Source organism: Gymnoscopelus microlampas (genome assembly GCF_963454915.1).
Source record: "Gymnoscopelus microlampas genome assembly, chromosome: 8".
NCBI classification, from domain to species: Eukaryota; Metazoa; Chordata; class Actinopteri; order Myctophiformes; family Myctophidae; genus Gymnoscopelus; species Gymnoscopelus microlampas.
This window is the reverse complement of record NC_139945.1, coordinates 29974294-29988440: the sequence shown is the minus strand read 5'-3', so window position 1 is coordinate 29988440 and position 14147 is coordinate 29974294. Positions and strand designations below refer to the sequence as shown.

At 43.8% G+C, this 14147-nt stretch overlaps 2 protein-coding genes across 4 annotated transcripts in view; one reads left to right on the top strand and one right to left on the bottom strand.

Annotated features, from left to right (window-relative positions):
• Window positions 1-27: 27 nt before the first annotated feature.
• Window positions 28-9078, top strand: cfap45 (cilia and flagella associated protein 45; the record flags this gene model as incomplete). Its single annotated transcript, XM_084064631.1, has 12 exons — window positions 28-72; window positions 1066-1188; window positions 1854-1996; window positions 2679-2823; window positions 3215-3385; window positions 4174-4352; window positions 5079-5208; window positions 5959-6105; window positions 6770-6883; window positions 7590-7783; window positions 8343-8567; window positions 8957-9078. 12 exons carry the CDS (start codon window positions 28-30, stop codon window positions 9030-9032), a joined length of 1692 nt encoding a protein of 563 aa, XP_083920757.1. The 3' UTR covers window positions 9033-9078.
• Window positions 9079-10557: 1479 nt separating this feature from the next.
• LOC311051061 (clathrin heavy chain 1-like) overlaps window positions 10558-14147 on the bottom strand; it is a 45900-nt gene continuing 42310 nt past the window's right edge. For all 3 annotated transcript variants that reach the window (XM_084065438.1, XM_084065436.1, XM_084065437.1), the window contains exons 31-32: window positions 13111-13186; window positions 10558-12357 (exon numbers count right to left, since the gene is read on the bottom strand). In XM_084065438.1, the coding sequence (XP_083921564.1) occupies window positions 12221-12357; window positions 13111-13186 (213 nt within the window). In that variant the 3' untranslated portion in view covers window positions 10558-12220. The remainder of the gene's footprint in view (window positions 12358-13110; window positions 13187-14147) is intronic.

The following is a 14147-nucleotide window of genomic DNA, read 5'->3' as shown; positions in this document are numbered from 1 at the left end:
ATCCGCCACCAGGAGACCACGTGGATGATGACGCCTGTCAAACGCCCTCCTCCCCCAACACTCGTTTCCATGGTGACACAACCACAACAAGTTGTATGGGGATCTACTTCTTATCGCAACCCACGATCATTATCAAAAGATTAGATCAACACAGTTTAAAAGGCTTATTTAGTTTAAATGGAACCAATGTCGAGATTGGTGACTTTATATTGCGCATCTTAGTTGCTTTTATTTCTTCATTCCTGAGTCTGTCATGGTAAGTTTCAAGTTTCAGTAGGCTATGTATTTGCCCAGAACTATTACGAGAATGTGTATACTGATACACAGTGGTGGAAAAAGTACTCAAATGTTTTAAGTAAAAGTATCAATACTGCAATATAGAAATACTCTGTTACAAGTAAAAGTCCAGAATTAAAAATGTACTTGAGTAAAGTACAAAAGTATTGTATCAAAATGTACATAAAGCGTCAAAAGTAGAAAGTGCTCATTATGCAGAATATGTCCCATTTCACAAGTTTTCAAATGTACCACATTGAAAATAGCAGATCTACAAGCTCACAATGCGTCTCATCATTGTGAGCTTGCAGATCGGCTATTTTGAAATGGCCGAAATGTATATAGAGCTGAAATGAGTATGTATGTTTTGTAATATAATGATTTATATCTGCAAAGTAACTATAGTAACTAAAGTTTTCATATAATTGTAGTGGAGTAAAAGTACAATATTTGCCTCAAAGTGGGGTCTGGGGGCACCCAGGGGTCCTTGAGGGGATTCCAGGGGTCCAGGGAGTCCCCAGCAAAATGCGTAGCATCAGTTGAACCACTCTAACCATATATGAATCGGCTATAGCCGATCTACAAGCTCTGCTATTTAAAAAAAAATCTTCAAACAATTTGAAAATAATTGAATATTTTTGAAACATTTTAACAACACAAATCTTGTATGGCGGTCCCTGCCACAAAATATTTTCAGATGGGGGTTAATATGTATATTCATTTGGGGGTCCTTGACATGAAAAAAGTTTGAGAAGCATGATGTATATTATAATGCATTTCATAATCTAGCCGCAGAGTGTGGGGACCGTCTCGTCTGCGTCACGGCACAGCGGCAGCTCCTATACACGCCGTTACAGAACCCTGGCCCTCACCTCTCAAGTGGACGAGAGCCTCTTCGGGACCCCAAAACTGGTATTCATTGTGTGTGTGTGTGTGTGTGTGTGTGTGTGTGTGTGTGTGTGTGTGTGTGTGTGTGTGTGTGTGTGTGTGTGTGTGTGTGTGTGCGTGCGTGCGTGCGTGCGTGCGTGCGTGCGTGCGTGCGTGCGTGCGTGCGTGCGTGCGTGCGTGCGTGCGTGCGTGCGTGCGTGCGTGCGTGCGTGCGTGCGTGCGTGCGTGCGTGCGTGCGTGCGTGCGTGCGTGCGTGCGTGCGTGCGTGCGTGCGTGCGTGCGTGCGTGCGTGCGTGCGTGCGTGCGTGCGTGCGTGCGTGCGTGCGTGCGTGCGTGCGTGCGTGCATGTGTGGGCTAGAGAGGGAGAGAGAGAGATAGAGAATAGAGAGAACCAGGCCATGACATCACTTGGCCCAGACCCAATACCCCCCTTAGCCCCACCCCCTGCCTGCTTAAGATGGGTAGGGTTCACTTGATGATAATCTAGACATTATTAGTATATGTTGTTTAATACTGAAAGAATATATTGAATAGATTTTCTAGCTATCAGTAAACCCCAGCATCTGCAAATTTGAGGGCAGCGAAGAGAAAAATACTTAAAATACTTTTACCATTCTACTTGACCCTGGTCATGGTAAAAAACACACACTTGATGATGGGTGTGTTTGCATATGTTTCTTTCTGTCAAGGAATTGCCCCATGACACTAAACACTTGGAGCCACAGAGAAACTCAGGGCCCAGGTCCAATGGTCAGTCCCGCTCCGCTCCTTCTCAGAGGAGTCAACCGGACAAAGTCCGCATCATCACCAAGGACCTCATCCGTGACCTGAGGTACGTTATATACATACTTTATGATTGCTAACTCACAAATTAATAATGTAGAGCGGTGGTTCTCATTTTCATGTCAAGGATCCACAATTTGATATGTATTTGGCCGCAGACCCCAAAATGAAAATATTTTATGCCATAAAACCCTCGAAAGAGAAGATTTGTGTTTTGTAATATTCAAAATTATTCAAACATCTTCAAGATAAAAAAGAAGCAACATGTGGTGATGCGATGCGTTGTGATCTTGTAGATCTGCTATGTTGTGAATAGCCAAAGTATAAAAAAGGGGTTAAAGTGGTCAACCCTATACTAAAATACAGTATTAACTCATTTTAACCCCCTGGAACCCACTCATTGACCCCTGAGGGTTCTCAGACCCCACTTTGAGAACCACGACTCTAGATAAGAATATACAGGAGCCAGCCTTCTGTTCTTCATAAAGTGAGCACAATTGTTTAAATGTTTTTGCTATTCTGAGTGACAGGACACACACACACACACACACACACACACACACACACACACACACACACACACACACACACACACACACACACACACACACACACACACACACACACACACACACACACACACACACACACACACACACACAAAACGTTCCCCAGCATCTACTTAACTGGTCAAGAAAGCGCAACCTATTCAAACATAATTATCTTTCCAGGATCCGAAGCAAGGATCCATCAGGACTGTCTGTCATCCTGCCGCCGTGGGAAATGCAGCGCATCACCTCCGCATCCCGGGTTCCCACCAAGGAGGAGAGGGAGGCCATGACAGAAGAGCTTCAGAAGAAGAAAGAGGAGACCATTGTGAGAATGTTTTATCACCAATAGAAATGCATTTAACCAGCATTTGCATTTTAATGATCAAAATCTACAAAGTAACTAGTGACTCAAGTTTTCAAATAATTGTAGTGGAGTAAAAGTATAATATTTGCCTCTGAGACGTAGTGGAGTAGAAGTAAAAGTACTGAAAATTGGAAATACTCCAGCAAAGTAAAAAAAAATCTCAAAAGACAGTACTTGAGTAAATGTACTTACAGTAGTTACTTTACACCACTGCCATGGACCACCTGTTATAACTAGTAAGAAACAGTGTTCCATCATCACCCATTGTGTCACATCCCACCCATCTCTCAATCCCTCACTCACCTTTCCACCCACCCCGCCCCCGCCCCCGCCCCCTTCCATCATCATCTAGGCTGCAGCAGAGGAGAGGAAAGCCCAGACGCACCAAGCGGACCTGTCCCGTCAGAAGAACCAGCCGCTGAGCGAGCTGGAGGCGGAGGCCCGCGACCGGGCGCAGTACCTGCTGGAGCGGGCCAACGCCATGCGTATGGAGCAAGAGGACGAGGTCAAGAAGTTCAACGAGGTAAGAAGTACAGACAAGAGCAGCCACGGTGCTCTACTACTGCTGCGTGTGCGCAGGTGTGCGCGTGTGCGTGTGTGTGTTTTTCTGTTTTCTTTTTAAACCATGGATCTTCGATCCTACTCTCACCTATGGTCATGAAGTGTGGGTCATGACCGAAAGAATAAGTTTGCGGATACAAGCGGCCAAAATGAGTTTTCTCACATGGGTGGCCTCCTCTCCTTAAGATAGGGTGAGAAGTTCAGTCATCCGCCAGAGACTCAGAGGTAGAACCGCTGCTCCTTGACTTGGAAAGGAGACAGCTTAGGAGGCTCGGGCATCTAGTGTGGATGCCTCCCGAGCTTCTCCCTATAGGGAGATCCTCGTTGCAAGTCCCACTGGGAAGAGACACCGTGGCAGACCAAGGACCAGATGGTGGGATTAAATCTCCACACTGGCCTGGGAACGCCTCGGGATCCCCCTGGAGGAAGTTAGCTAATGTTGCTCTGGAAAGGGACGTCTGGAAATCTCTGTTGGAACTGTTACCCCCGCGACCCGATTCCGGATAAGCGGTTGAAGATGGATGGATGGAGAGTTAGGAACTGAACATGAATACACTTCCACACTTACCTGTGCTTCACAGTCACATACATTGTAACTCAAACTCAAAGTGCACCTGTGTGTGTGTGTGTGTGTGTGTGTGTGTGTGTGTGTGTGTGTGTGTGTGTGTGTGTGTGTGTGTGTGTGTGTGTGTGTGTGTGTGTGTGTGCGTGCGTGCGTGCGTGCGTGCGTGCGTGCGTGTGTGTGTGCAGCTGATCCGGGGTGCACAGTGCCACGCGGTGCGAGACGCCCAGATCCTGGAGAAGAGGCAGATCCAGACGGAGCTGTCGGAGGAGGAGAGACGGCTGGACGGCATGATGGAGCTGGACCGCCTCAGGGCCATGGAGATCCAGGAGCAGATCGACCAGCTCCGCAAGCAGCAGATGATCCGGTGAGCGGTGCGGTGTAATTACACCTATTTAGACCTATGGCATCCCACGGGGGAAATTCAGTTAGCAGGTTCACCCAGCTGAGTGCTTCTCAAGTGGGGGGGGGGGGTTAAGTGTCTTGCTCAGGGACACCTCTTGACACATTGCAGAGGCCGGGGACCTAGCTATGGCCGATGGGACGTGTCTGTGTCCGCTGGGACGCACACACATGCAGGGGCGGCAGTGGCTCAGGGGTAGAGCGGCCGGATGGCAACCGCAAGGTTCCAAGTTTGATCCCGGGCTCCCCCAGAGTTAGTGTCGAAGTGTCCTTGAGCAAGACACTGAACCCCTAATTGCTCCCGATGAGCAGGTTGGTGCCTTGCATGGTTTCCTCCGCCATCGGTGTGTGAATGTGTGTGTGAATGGGTGAATGTAATGCACAATCTATGTAAAGCGCTTTGGATAAAAGCGCTATATAAATGCACCATTTACCATTTACATGCACACACACCACACACACACACACACACACACACACACACACACACACACACACGCACACGCACACGCACACGCACACGCACACGCACACGCACACGCACTAACAAGACTGCTTTTCATACGCAGGTTCATATCACACAATAAAATCTGTACTCTCCGTCCTTGTGTGCGTGCGTGTGCGTGTGTGTGTGTGTGTGTGTGTGTGTGTGTGTGTGTGTGTGTGTGTGTGTGTGTGTGTGTTGTTCCAGGGGGAAGCAGCAGATCATCTATCAGATTGAGGAGCGTCTGGAAGACAAGCTGTTGCAGGAGGAGATGAAGGAGCAGGAGGGACAGCAGATGCTGGAGAACCTGGAGAGGATGCAGGAGGAGGAGATGGAGGTGTGTGTGTGTGTGTGTGTGTGTGTGTGTGTGTGTGTGTGTGTGTGTGTGTGTGTGTGTGTGTGTGTGTGTGTGTGTGTGTGTGTACACACAAATGTTAATGTTAAAATTGTCTTTTTCAAAAATAGCAACTCTTGTGTGACGAAGTAGGGCATCCTATAATACATTTCTAAACCCAAAACCCCCCAAAAAAAACTGCCACTGTGTGGGACTAAACACAAAAACAACATATCAATGTCACTAACAAGACACGCCACAACGTGCAGAATTACTACGCGCAGTCTGTAGGCCACTTCATACTGCTCAGCACACATCTGCCCCCTCGCAGCATAATTAATTGCGGCCAACACAAACTCACAACATTACAGTCGGCCATGTTGTTCCTTAGCGTCATCGCCGACCACCGCCCAACAAGACCCAAGTGAGGTCAGACAACACACTCCATATTTGGGCATAGCTCCATTGGGAACATCTCCTATTATGGCTTTATATATTATAGAGACCAACAAACACAAAGCACCGCGCAGCGGATAGGGGGGAGGGGCGCGCAGCGCCCCGACCCTCTAGTTAATCTACAAAAGAAAACATACAAAGTAAAAAATATGGAGCTACACTATGCGTGCATGAGAAGGACAGGTGGTCAGATATTATGGCTCAAGCGGTGACCCATATCTTCATTTATCTTTAGGTCTCTTCAAATGCATTCGTGTATGAAGTATTCTATACAGATAAACTTGCGTTTCCTTCCAGGCCATGGAGCGTAAGAAGGAGGAGCATCAGCTTCTGCAGCAGGAGATCATCCGTATCAACGCTGAGGTCCTGAGAGCCAAGGAGCAGAAGCTAGAGGAGGAGAGACTGGCAGACCTCCGAGCCATGGAGTTCACCCGAAAGAAAATGGTCAGACTATACGGAGAACAAGCATTTGATTGATTTTTTTTTATCTTCCTGTTGGCTAATATTAGGGGCAATCGCTGATCATTAAACCGTCCAACAGGCATGTCTTCATCTCTGTCCTGACTTTACACTTCCACATGATTTTGCCTTGTGAACGTTGAGGATGAGTGTAGGGCTGTCACGATTACAAATTTAAGTTGACTATTAATTGTCACTAATAAATAAATAATTGTCACTAATAAATAATTGCGATTAACAATTTAATTGTGTGTTTGACGCTTCACATTATGAAGCCTTTTAGGCTTCATAATAAGAAATAGCCCAGGGCAGATATGACAAATAATAACTTAAATATACAAAGAAATGATTGACATATTTAATAATGTTATACATGTAAAAAAAGCTGATCTGCAAGCTTACAACGCTCCACGAAGTGAAGCATTGTAAACTTGTAGATCAGCTATTTCTGCTTTTTTTTACATATCTGTAAAGGTGTGAACATTTTTCAACATGGAAACGATTATGCAAAAAATAATTGCTATTATCTCAATAATTCCGATTAGACGATTATGTAATAATTGTGACAGGCCTAGGTGTGTGGGGTTAAACCAAGTCACACAGCTCTGTGGGGGTTAACCTTAACCTTTGTATGATGAACACCCTGCAGGAGCGTGAGGCAGACTATGAGGCGGAGCAGAGGCGCATAAAGAGGGAGAAGGAGAAGGAGGTGGCCAGGCTGAGAGCCCTGCAGGAGAGAGACAGAGACTACAAGGCTGAGCAGGTAAGCAGCAATTCACCTCCTGGTCTGTGAACCACAGGAAGGAGCACTCAGTGTTGTCTGCCTTAACTGCCTTATAACCCATTAAAACAAATAGCAGATCTACAAGCTCATAGCGCGTCACTTCGTGACCTTGTAGATCTGCTAAATTATCGTGAAAAATGTGTGCAAATCTTTCAATATATCTTTTTTTTAAAGCAAAATGTTTTAACTCAAATCTTTGCTTCTGGGGGTCCCTGGAACAACATATTTTGAGATGGGGGTCCGCGGCCAAATACATATCATTTTGGGGGTCCTTGACATGAAAAAGTTTGAGAACTACTGATATAGCAACATCCGTTTTTCAGAAAACTGTTGGAATTTAGAAGACATTTGTAGAATCGGCCTCAGGTGTTAATTTTGTAAATACATATAATATAATACAATAATAATAATATAATACATAAAAGGGTTTAAAGGAGTAGTTCACCCAAAACATTACTTATTTTCTATCAATTAAACACCCTAAGGCTTTTATGGGTTGTATAATTGATAGACATTTTTTTGGGGGGGTGAACTATACCTTTAACAAAATAACCACTTAGAATGCATGGGGAAGAACGGACTTTACGGTATTCTCACAATTAAAACATTCATTCTGTAAAACATTTGGTGAATGGAAGAGGAAGGTTATGCTTCAGCATAATAACATCTCGTTCCTGTGTTAAAGGATGAGCTCCGCGCCCGGAGGAACCGCGAGGCGGCGGAGAGGGAGTGGAGGAGAAAGGAGAAGGAGCAGGCGCAGAGGAAAGCGCAGGAGGACGCTCTGCTGAAGAACTCTCGCCTGGAGCAGGTCGTCCACAAGGAGCGTCTGCAGGCCATGGAGGCCGGCCGGGCGAGGGCCGAGTTTGAGAGGGTGTTGAGGTATTCATTCTTCCTTTTCTCTAGCACCACCCTTAGGCCAAATTCTCCAATTGCACAAATTTACATCTCAAAATCTAATGGGCATATTGTCATGAAACTTAAAGGGATAGTTCACCCCCCAAATCGATTAGTCACCCAATGGATTTTTTAGTTTTTGTCGCCTTCCTAAGCCAATAGTTTGATGACCGACCGGAACCGCTGCCTACCGGTCGGCTGGTCATCAAATTATTGGCTTAGGAATGCGATAAAAACAAAAAAAATATCCATGAATTCAAGTCCATGGGGTGACTAATCGATAGAAAACATTTTTTTTTGGGTTAACTATCCCTTTAAGGATGAACTCCATTGATTTTGGTGACCCCCATGGCCTTGCCTCTAGAGCCACCCTTAGGCCAAACATTCTACATACACACAAGTTTATTGCAAAAGCGTTAAGTTTATGATCGCTGAAAAATTAACCCTAACTATTTGAGTGACCCCCCCCCACTCCCCATGACCTGTCCTCTAGTGCCACCCTGTTATCCTCACCTCTTTAATATGGACATTCTCTCTCGCTCAGGGCCCAGCAGGAGGCCATTGCCAAGCAGAAGGAGGAAGAGGAGAGACAGCTCCAGAGAGTGCTGCACCATGCGGACGGCGTCCGACAACAGGTGAGGGAGCGAGAGATGCTGGCCGTGGCCAAGAGGAGGGACATCTTCAAGGAAGGAGACCAGCTGAACGAGGAGGCCCGCCAAAGACGCGTCCGTCTCAATGAGATCAAGGAGAAGAAGCTGATGGAGCTAAAGTAAGTAAAGCCCAGGCAATATAAAGATCATGTTCAACACTTGGATTTATTTTTCACCACAGAGGGCTGTCCACACCAAGAACTAAGTATAACAATTATGTGAGTATCCACACTAATTCTGTTGATATAGTTATGGTGTGGATTTAGCCATCCACTTGAGTTCATTTTTTTAATGATTTATTTGTAGTTACAGTTATCGTGCTTGGTATGGATGGCCCATTAGTCGTGTCAATTTCCTACAGAACAAACAACTGTAGAATTTACTTTTATCTAAATCTAAGTAGATGATTTGTCAGCTGGTTAAGTTTGCCTTGCTCAACACAGGTAATGAAAGTTAAACAGTGGTTTAATCCAAGTGCCCTCATTCTGAAATGTTTGTGTGTTTGTAGGGCTGCTGGTTTGCCAGAGAAATACTGCAAAGACGTGGAAAGGAAGGCCCGTGTATTGTCTGCTGTAATTCACTAGCTTGATTTTCACCATGAAACCCAATCCCAAAATACACTCATCCAGAGCAAAGACTTCACCCATGTCTGTCTAGTCTTGGAATGTAAGAATAAAGCCTCACTTTGCACTTTCATGGCTGTTTTATTATAGAAGCGTTTGACATTGTATCTTACTGTATTTCTTGATTAATCTGGGACTGTCTGCCCCTCATAAGGTTCTTTAATGGGAAATGTCCAGTTTGTCCACCTCATCCACTTCCTTGAAGTGGGCAGGGAATGAAGCCGTTTTAATTTCAAGGACCCCTTCAGTGTACAGATGGTCCATTTGGTTCCATTTTGAACCCCCTCAAGGAACCCAGAGGGCCCCTTGACCCCACATGACTGATTTAAGGGTTATACCCCATTGGGTGGACCATTGACCTGCTGTCCTACAGTGTAGGTCTAAATGCCTCCCCAGTTCAATGGCAAGAATTAAAACCAGCAGTTGGGTCCTCATACAGGACCAGAAATAAGAACCACCTTATAGAGTGGACATTCATATTTAAATAGCATTGAGGTCTGTGGTTCTGTACATTTTCAAATTATCCAAATACATTCTCAATGTTGAAATCAGTGGTGGAATAAGTACTCAGATATTGTATTTAAGTAAAAGTAGCAATAACACAATATAAAAATACTCTGTTACAAGTAAAAGGCCTGTATTCAAAATATTACTTAAGTAAAAGTACAAAAGTATTACTTACTTATGCCTATCGCTCCTTTTCATGGAGCATAGGCCGTTGACTAAAGTCCGCCAGAGTCCTCTATCCTGGGCCTTCTTTTACAGCTGTTTCCATGTCAGTCCACACTGCTTAATGTCAGTCTCAAGGTCCCTGCGTCAGGTGTTCTTTGGCCTTCCCCTAGTTCTTGTGCCTTGTGGGTTCCATCTAAGGGCTTGTCTCATGATGCTGGTATCCCCACCTTCTTCTCTTTATCTCCTGGACCTCTTCCACTGGTGGTAGACCCGCTCTCTGCCAGAGATCGTTATTGCTGATGCTGTCTGGCCAGCGAATGCTCAGGATCCTCCTCAGGCAGCTGTTGATGAATGTTTGTACCTTCATTGTTGTGGTCTTTACAAAAGTATTGGCATCAAAATATACTTAAAGTACCAAAAGTATAAGTACTACAATGTTTGAACATAGCAGATCTGCATGCTCAGAACGCGTCACGATGAGCTTATAGATCGGCTATTTTCAAATAGCCTACGGTATGTATAAAATAGGGCTGAAGTGGTTAATGTATGTTTTATAATGTAATCATTTATATCTGCAAAGTAAGCAAGCAAACTAGTAAGTAAAGTTTACAAATAATTATAGTGGAGTAAAAGTACAATACTTGCCTCTGAGATGTAGTGGAGTACTGACAATTGGAAATACTCCAGAAGTAAAAAATACCTCAAAATTGTACTTAAGTACAGTACTTGAGTAAATGTACTTAGTCACTTTATACCACAGGTTGAAACGCCCCAATATTAAATCTTCCTTGCTCCACAGATTAACTCCACATCGTCGGGATACAATTTTTTATTATTTTATTTAGGCTAGCAATTCCCTTTCAGTTAAGTCGTCACCTTCCACGTATCACTGGCAGAGTCCCTTTTGCTGTTAATGTGCATGACAACAGAAAGGAAATTCAACTCAAGGATGACAGTTTTACACACACAGCTCAAGGTATTTAAGGGAGGTTTTAGTACATCAAGGTAAATACAGGCTTTTATTTCAGACCATTCTTGAGACAGAGAACTGTATGATGTACTTGTACTTGAGAGATTTAAAGTTCTTCATCATAACCATCTAAATACATAACCTACAGGAGTGCTTAACTGATCTAATCAAGTTGACATTAGGACATCAAAAGGTCCCCCCCCCCTCCCCCGCCCTGTCCTCTTTTACATTTTTTTTGCTCCTCTTCTTTTCTCGTTTGTTCTTGGCGCTGAACACATTGACCGAGTCGATTGGACAGACAGTAGGGCGAAGGACTGGGCGGGACTTCTGTTTTTTTCTTCAATTCATCATTCCCCCCTCCCCACACACACACACACATCTGTACACACAGAGAAAAGTAACGGTGACCTAGGAAACATCACGACACCTGGCATACACGGACCCCCAGCACGAGGGGAGGGCGGGGTCGGAGTAAATACACACACACTGTAACGTTATTAAGGTCCCCTGGGGATATTCATCGTAGCCGTGGGTGGTCCCCTCCCTGCACATACACGGACACGGTCTCACGCAACAAGCACTGTACACGGCACAAGAGAAAGAAGGTCACCTAAAACACACGGAGCCAATGAAGGAGTGCTAACATCTATGGGGTGGACTGGACAGCCCTGTACAGGCTGAGGGGGTTTAAAATTCTTATTTAGATCATATGCACGCACGCACACTCTCTCTCACACACACACACACACACACTCACGCACGCGCCCCATTCAATCACCGACACACGTCTGTATGCATTTAAAACTCCATAAAGTTACACGCCTGTGCAGAATATACTATTGTTACTTAGTGTTGCTAGCTATAGCCACCCAAATGGCAATATATGTTCAAATATTATATGTAACTTCTTTTTCTTCTCAGAATATACAATGATGAAATGCATTATACAGACAAACAAACGAGAGACAATGTAAGCTGTTCACATGTTCAGTACATCAAAAATTAAGAGCTTTTCTATATTCATTTCTTCTCACGACAGAGTGCAAATCCGATGCTCCTCCACCTTCTACAAGAGGTTCATTTTGCTGAGCTCGAGCAAGTCCACGCCCCCCACAAAAACCATAAAAACAAACATTACACAAAGAAAAAATAATAATAACTCTAACACAAAAAGTAGTCATAAATATGGAATGTGAAAAACAAACATAATGACATATGTTCCGATTTCTTCAACAATACAAATAAAAGTCCTTCATCGCACTTGCATTTTTTTTTTAACAGGAAAAAAGTAAAAAATAATAATAAAATAGCAATTAAAACGAGAACGGGTTGTTGCTTGCGGCCTCTGTTGGGAGTAGAAGACCATGGTAAAAGCTGGTGTGGGAACACAAAAAAGAGAAAGAGAGAGAGAGAGAGATGGGTATGATGGGTGACTGGGGAAGTTTTTTAAGGGACAAGGTTTGGTCAATTCGGAGGGGGTGCTGGCTGGGCGGTAAGAGGGGCGTGTTCACATGCCGTAGCCAAAGCCGGGCTGCGGCGGGGGTTGGCCGTAACCACCGGGCGCCGCCGTGTATCCGTAGCCATAGGGTTGCTGAGGAGGCACAGCCACGTTGGTCCCTGACGTGAGCATTAGTTGAGGTGTGCCTGCCAAACAAGAACAAGACTTACAAAATGCAGCTCCTTCCAACTGTTTACAGATATTTACTGCACAGATATAAGCAGTGGTGTTAAGTAACTTAGTACATTTACTCAAGTACTGTACAATTTTGAGGTACTTTTACTTTACTGGGGTATTTCCAATTGTCTATACTTTCACTTCTACTCCACTACATCTCAGAGGCAAATATTGTACTTTTACTCCACTACAATTATTTGAAAACTTTAGTCACTAGTTACTCTGTAGATTTTGATTATCATCATCACAAAACCACAGCCCTATATACATTTCGGCCATTTGAAAATAGCCGATCTACAAGTTCACAATGCACGCATTGTGAGCTTGTAGATCGGCTATTTTCAAATGTTTTTTATGTATTTTAGATATTTTTATATTTGAAAACTTTGTGAAATTGTGCATAATGAGTACTTCCTACTTTTGGTATTTCAAGTACAGTTTGATACCAATACTTTTGTATTTTTACTTGAGTACATTTTGAATTCTGGACTCTTACGTGTAACAGAATATTTCTACATTGCAGTATTGATACTTTTACTTAAAATGTAGTACTTTTTCCACCACTGCTGCACAGATATAAGAGGAAGTATTCCCATACAGAGATGCAAGGTTATCCGTTTGAGACGCATCTCAATAGCATGCATCGTCTTGCATTTTGTTCAAATGTACATCAATATTATTCATTTACATGTGTGTTGGTGATATATTAGTTGTGTTTGTACCATAAACTATGGGCTGGGACTCTGTGGCCTGCTCCTCCTGTTTCCTCAGGGACTCGGAGGCTTCGAGCTTATCGACCTGATTGAAAAACAGAACAAATGTTGCAGTGAGACCAACGGACAATGCAACACAAAAGGTGGCTCTTGAAGAGCGAGGGCGGGGTTTTGTAGAGAAACTGACCTCTGGGTTATTTCACTGGCTGACGGATGGGACCATTCCTGACAGGCGAAGATGAATAAGAGTCCAGATTAAAATAAAATAAGGCCCGAAGAGGCCGACCTTCTCTACTATGGAGGGAAGGCCACTATACTGGCCTAGGAGGAGACTACTATGAGCTATGATCCTTATTGGCTACTCTATGAACGTTAGCTCTAGAGATATGGCATTTTGGCAGGTGGTGAGGGAGACTAGCTAGGAATTAGAAAGGGAAACTAATAAAGCTACTAAGACTATAATGGTCCCACCATCCAGCCACCCAATCAATCAATCTAAATCTCAAGTATTGTTAAGTATGTAGAGAACCAAACCCCTTCAAAGTTTCAACTACCACATTCTGAAAAACTAGCATTACAAACCTAAGTTAAATTAAGACCGGGAACGCATCTGTGTAACCACTTTAACCATTATTTTATACTTTGGCTATTAAAAAAATAGCAGATAGCTTGTAGATCTGCTATTTTGGAAAAATCGTAACATTTTTTGCAAATCTTTGAATATAAATTTTTTTAAGCCAACATTTTTAACTCAAATCTTTGCTTCTGGGGTCCCTGGAACATCATATTTTATGATCGGGGTCAGCGGACAATTACATACACTTTTTTCATGTCCAGGACCCCCAAAATTATGAGAACCACTGATATTATACTGTAGCAACATATGTTTAAAAAAAAAACAACTGTGAGGATTTAGAAGACATTCGTAGAATCCCCAGAAGCAAAGATTTGAGTTAAAATCTTTCGCTTAAAAAAAAAACCCTAAAGATTTGCACACATTTCTACGATAAAAAAAAAATTGTTGATCTACAAGTTCATAGCGCGGC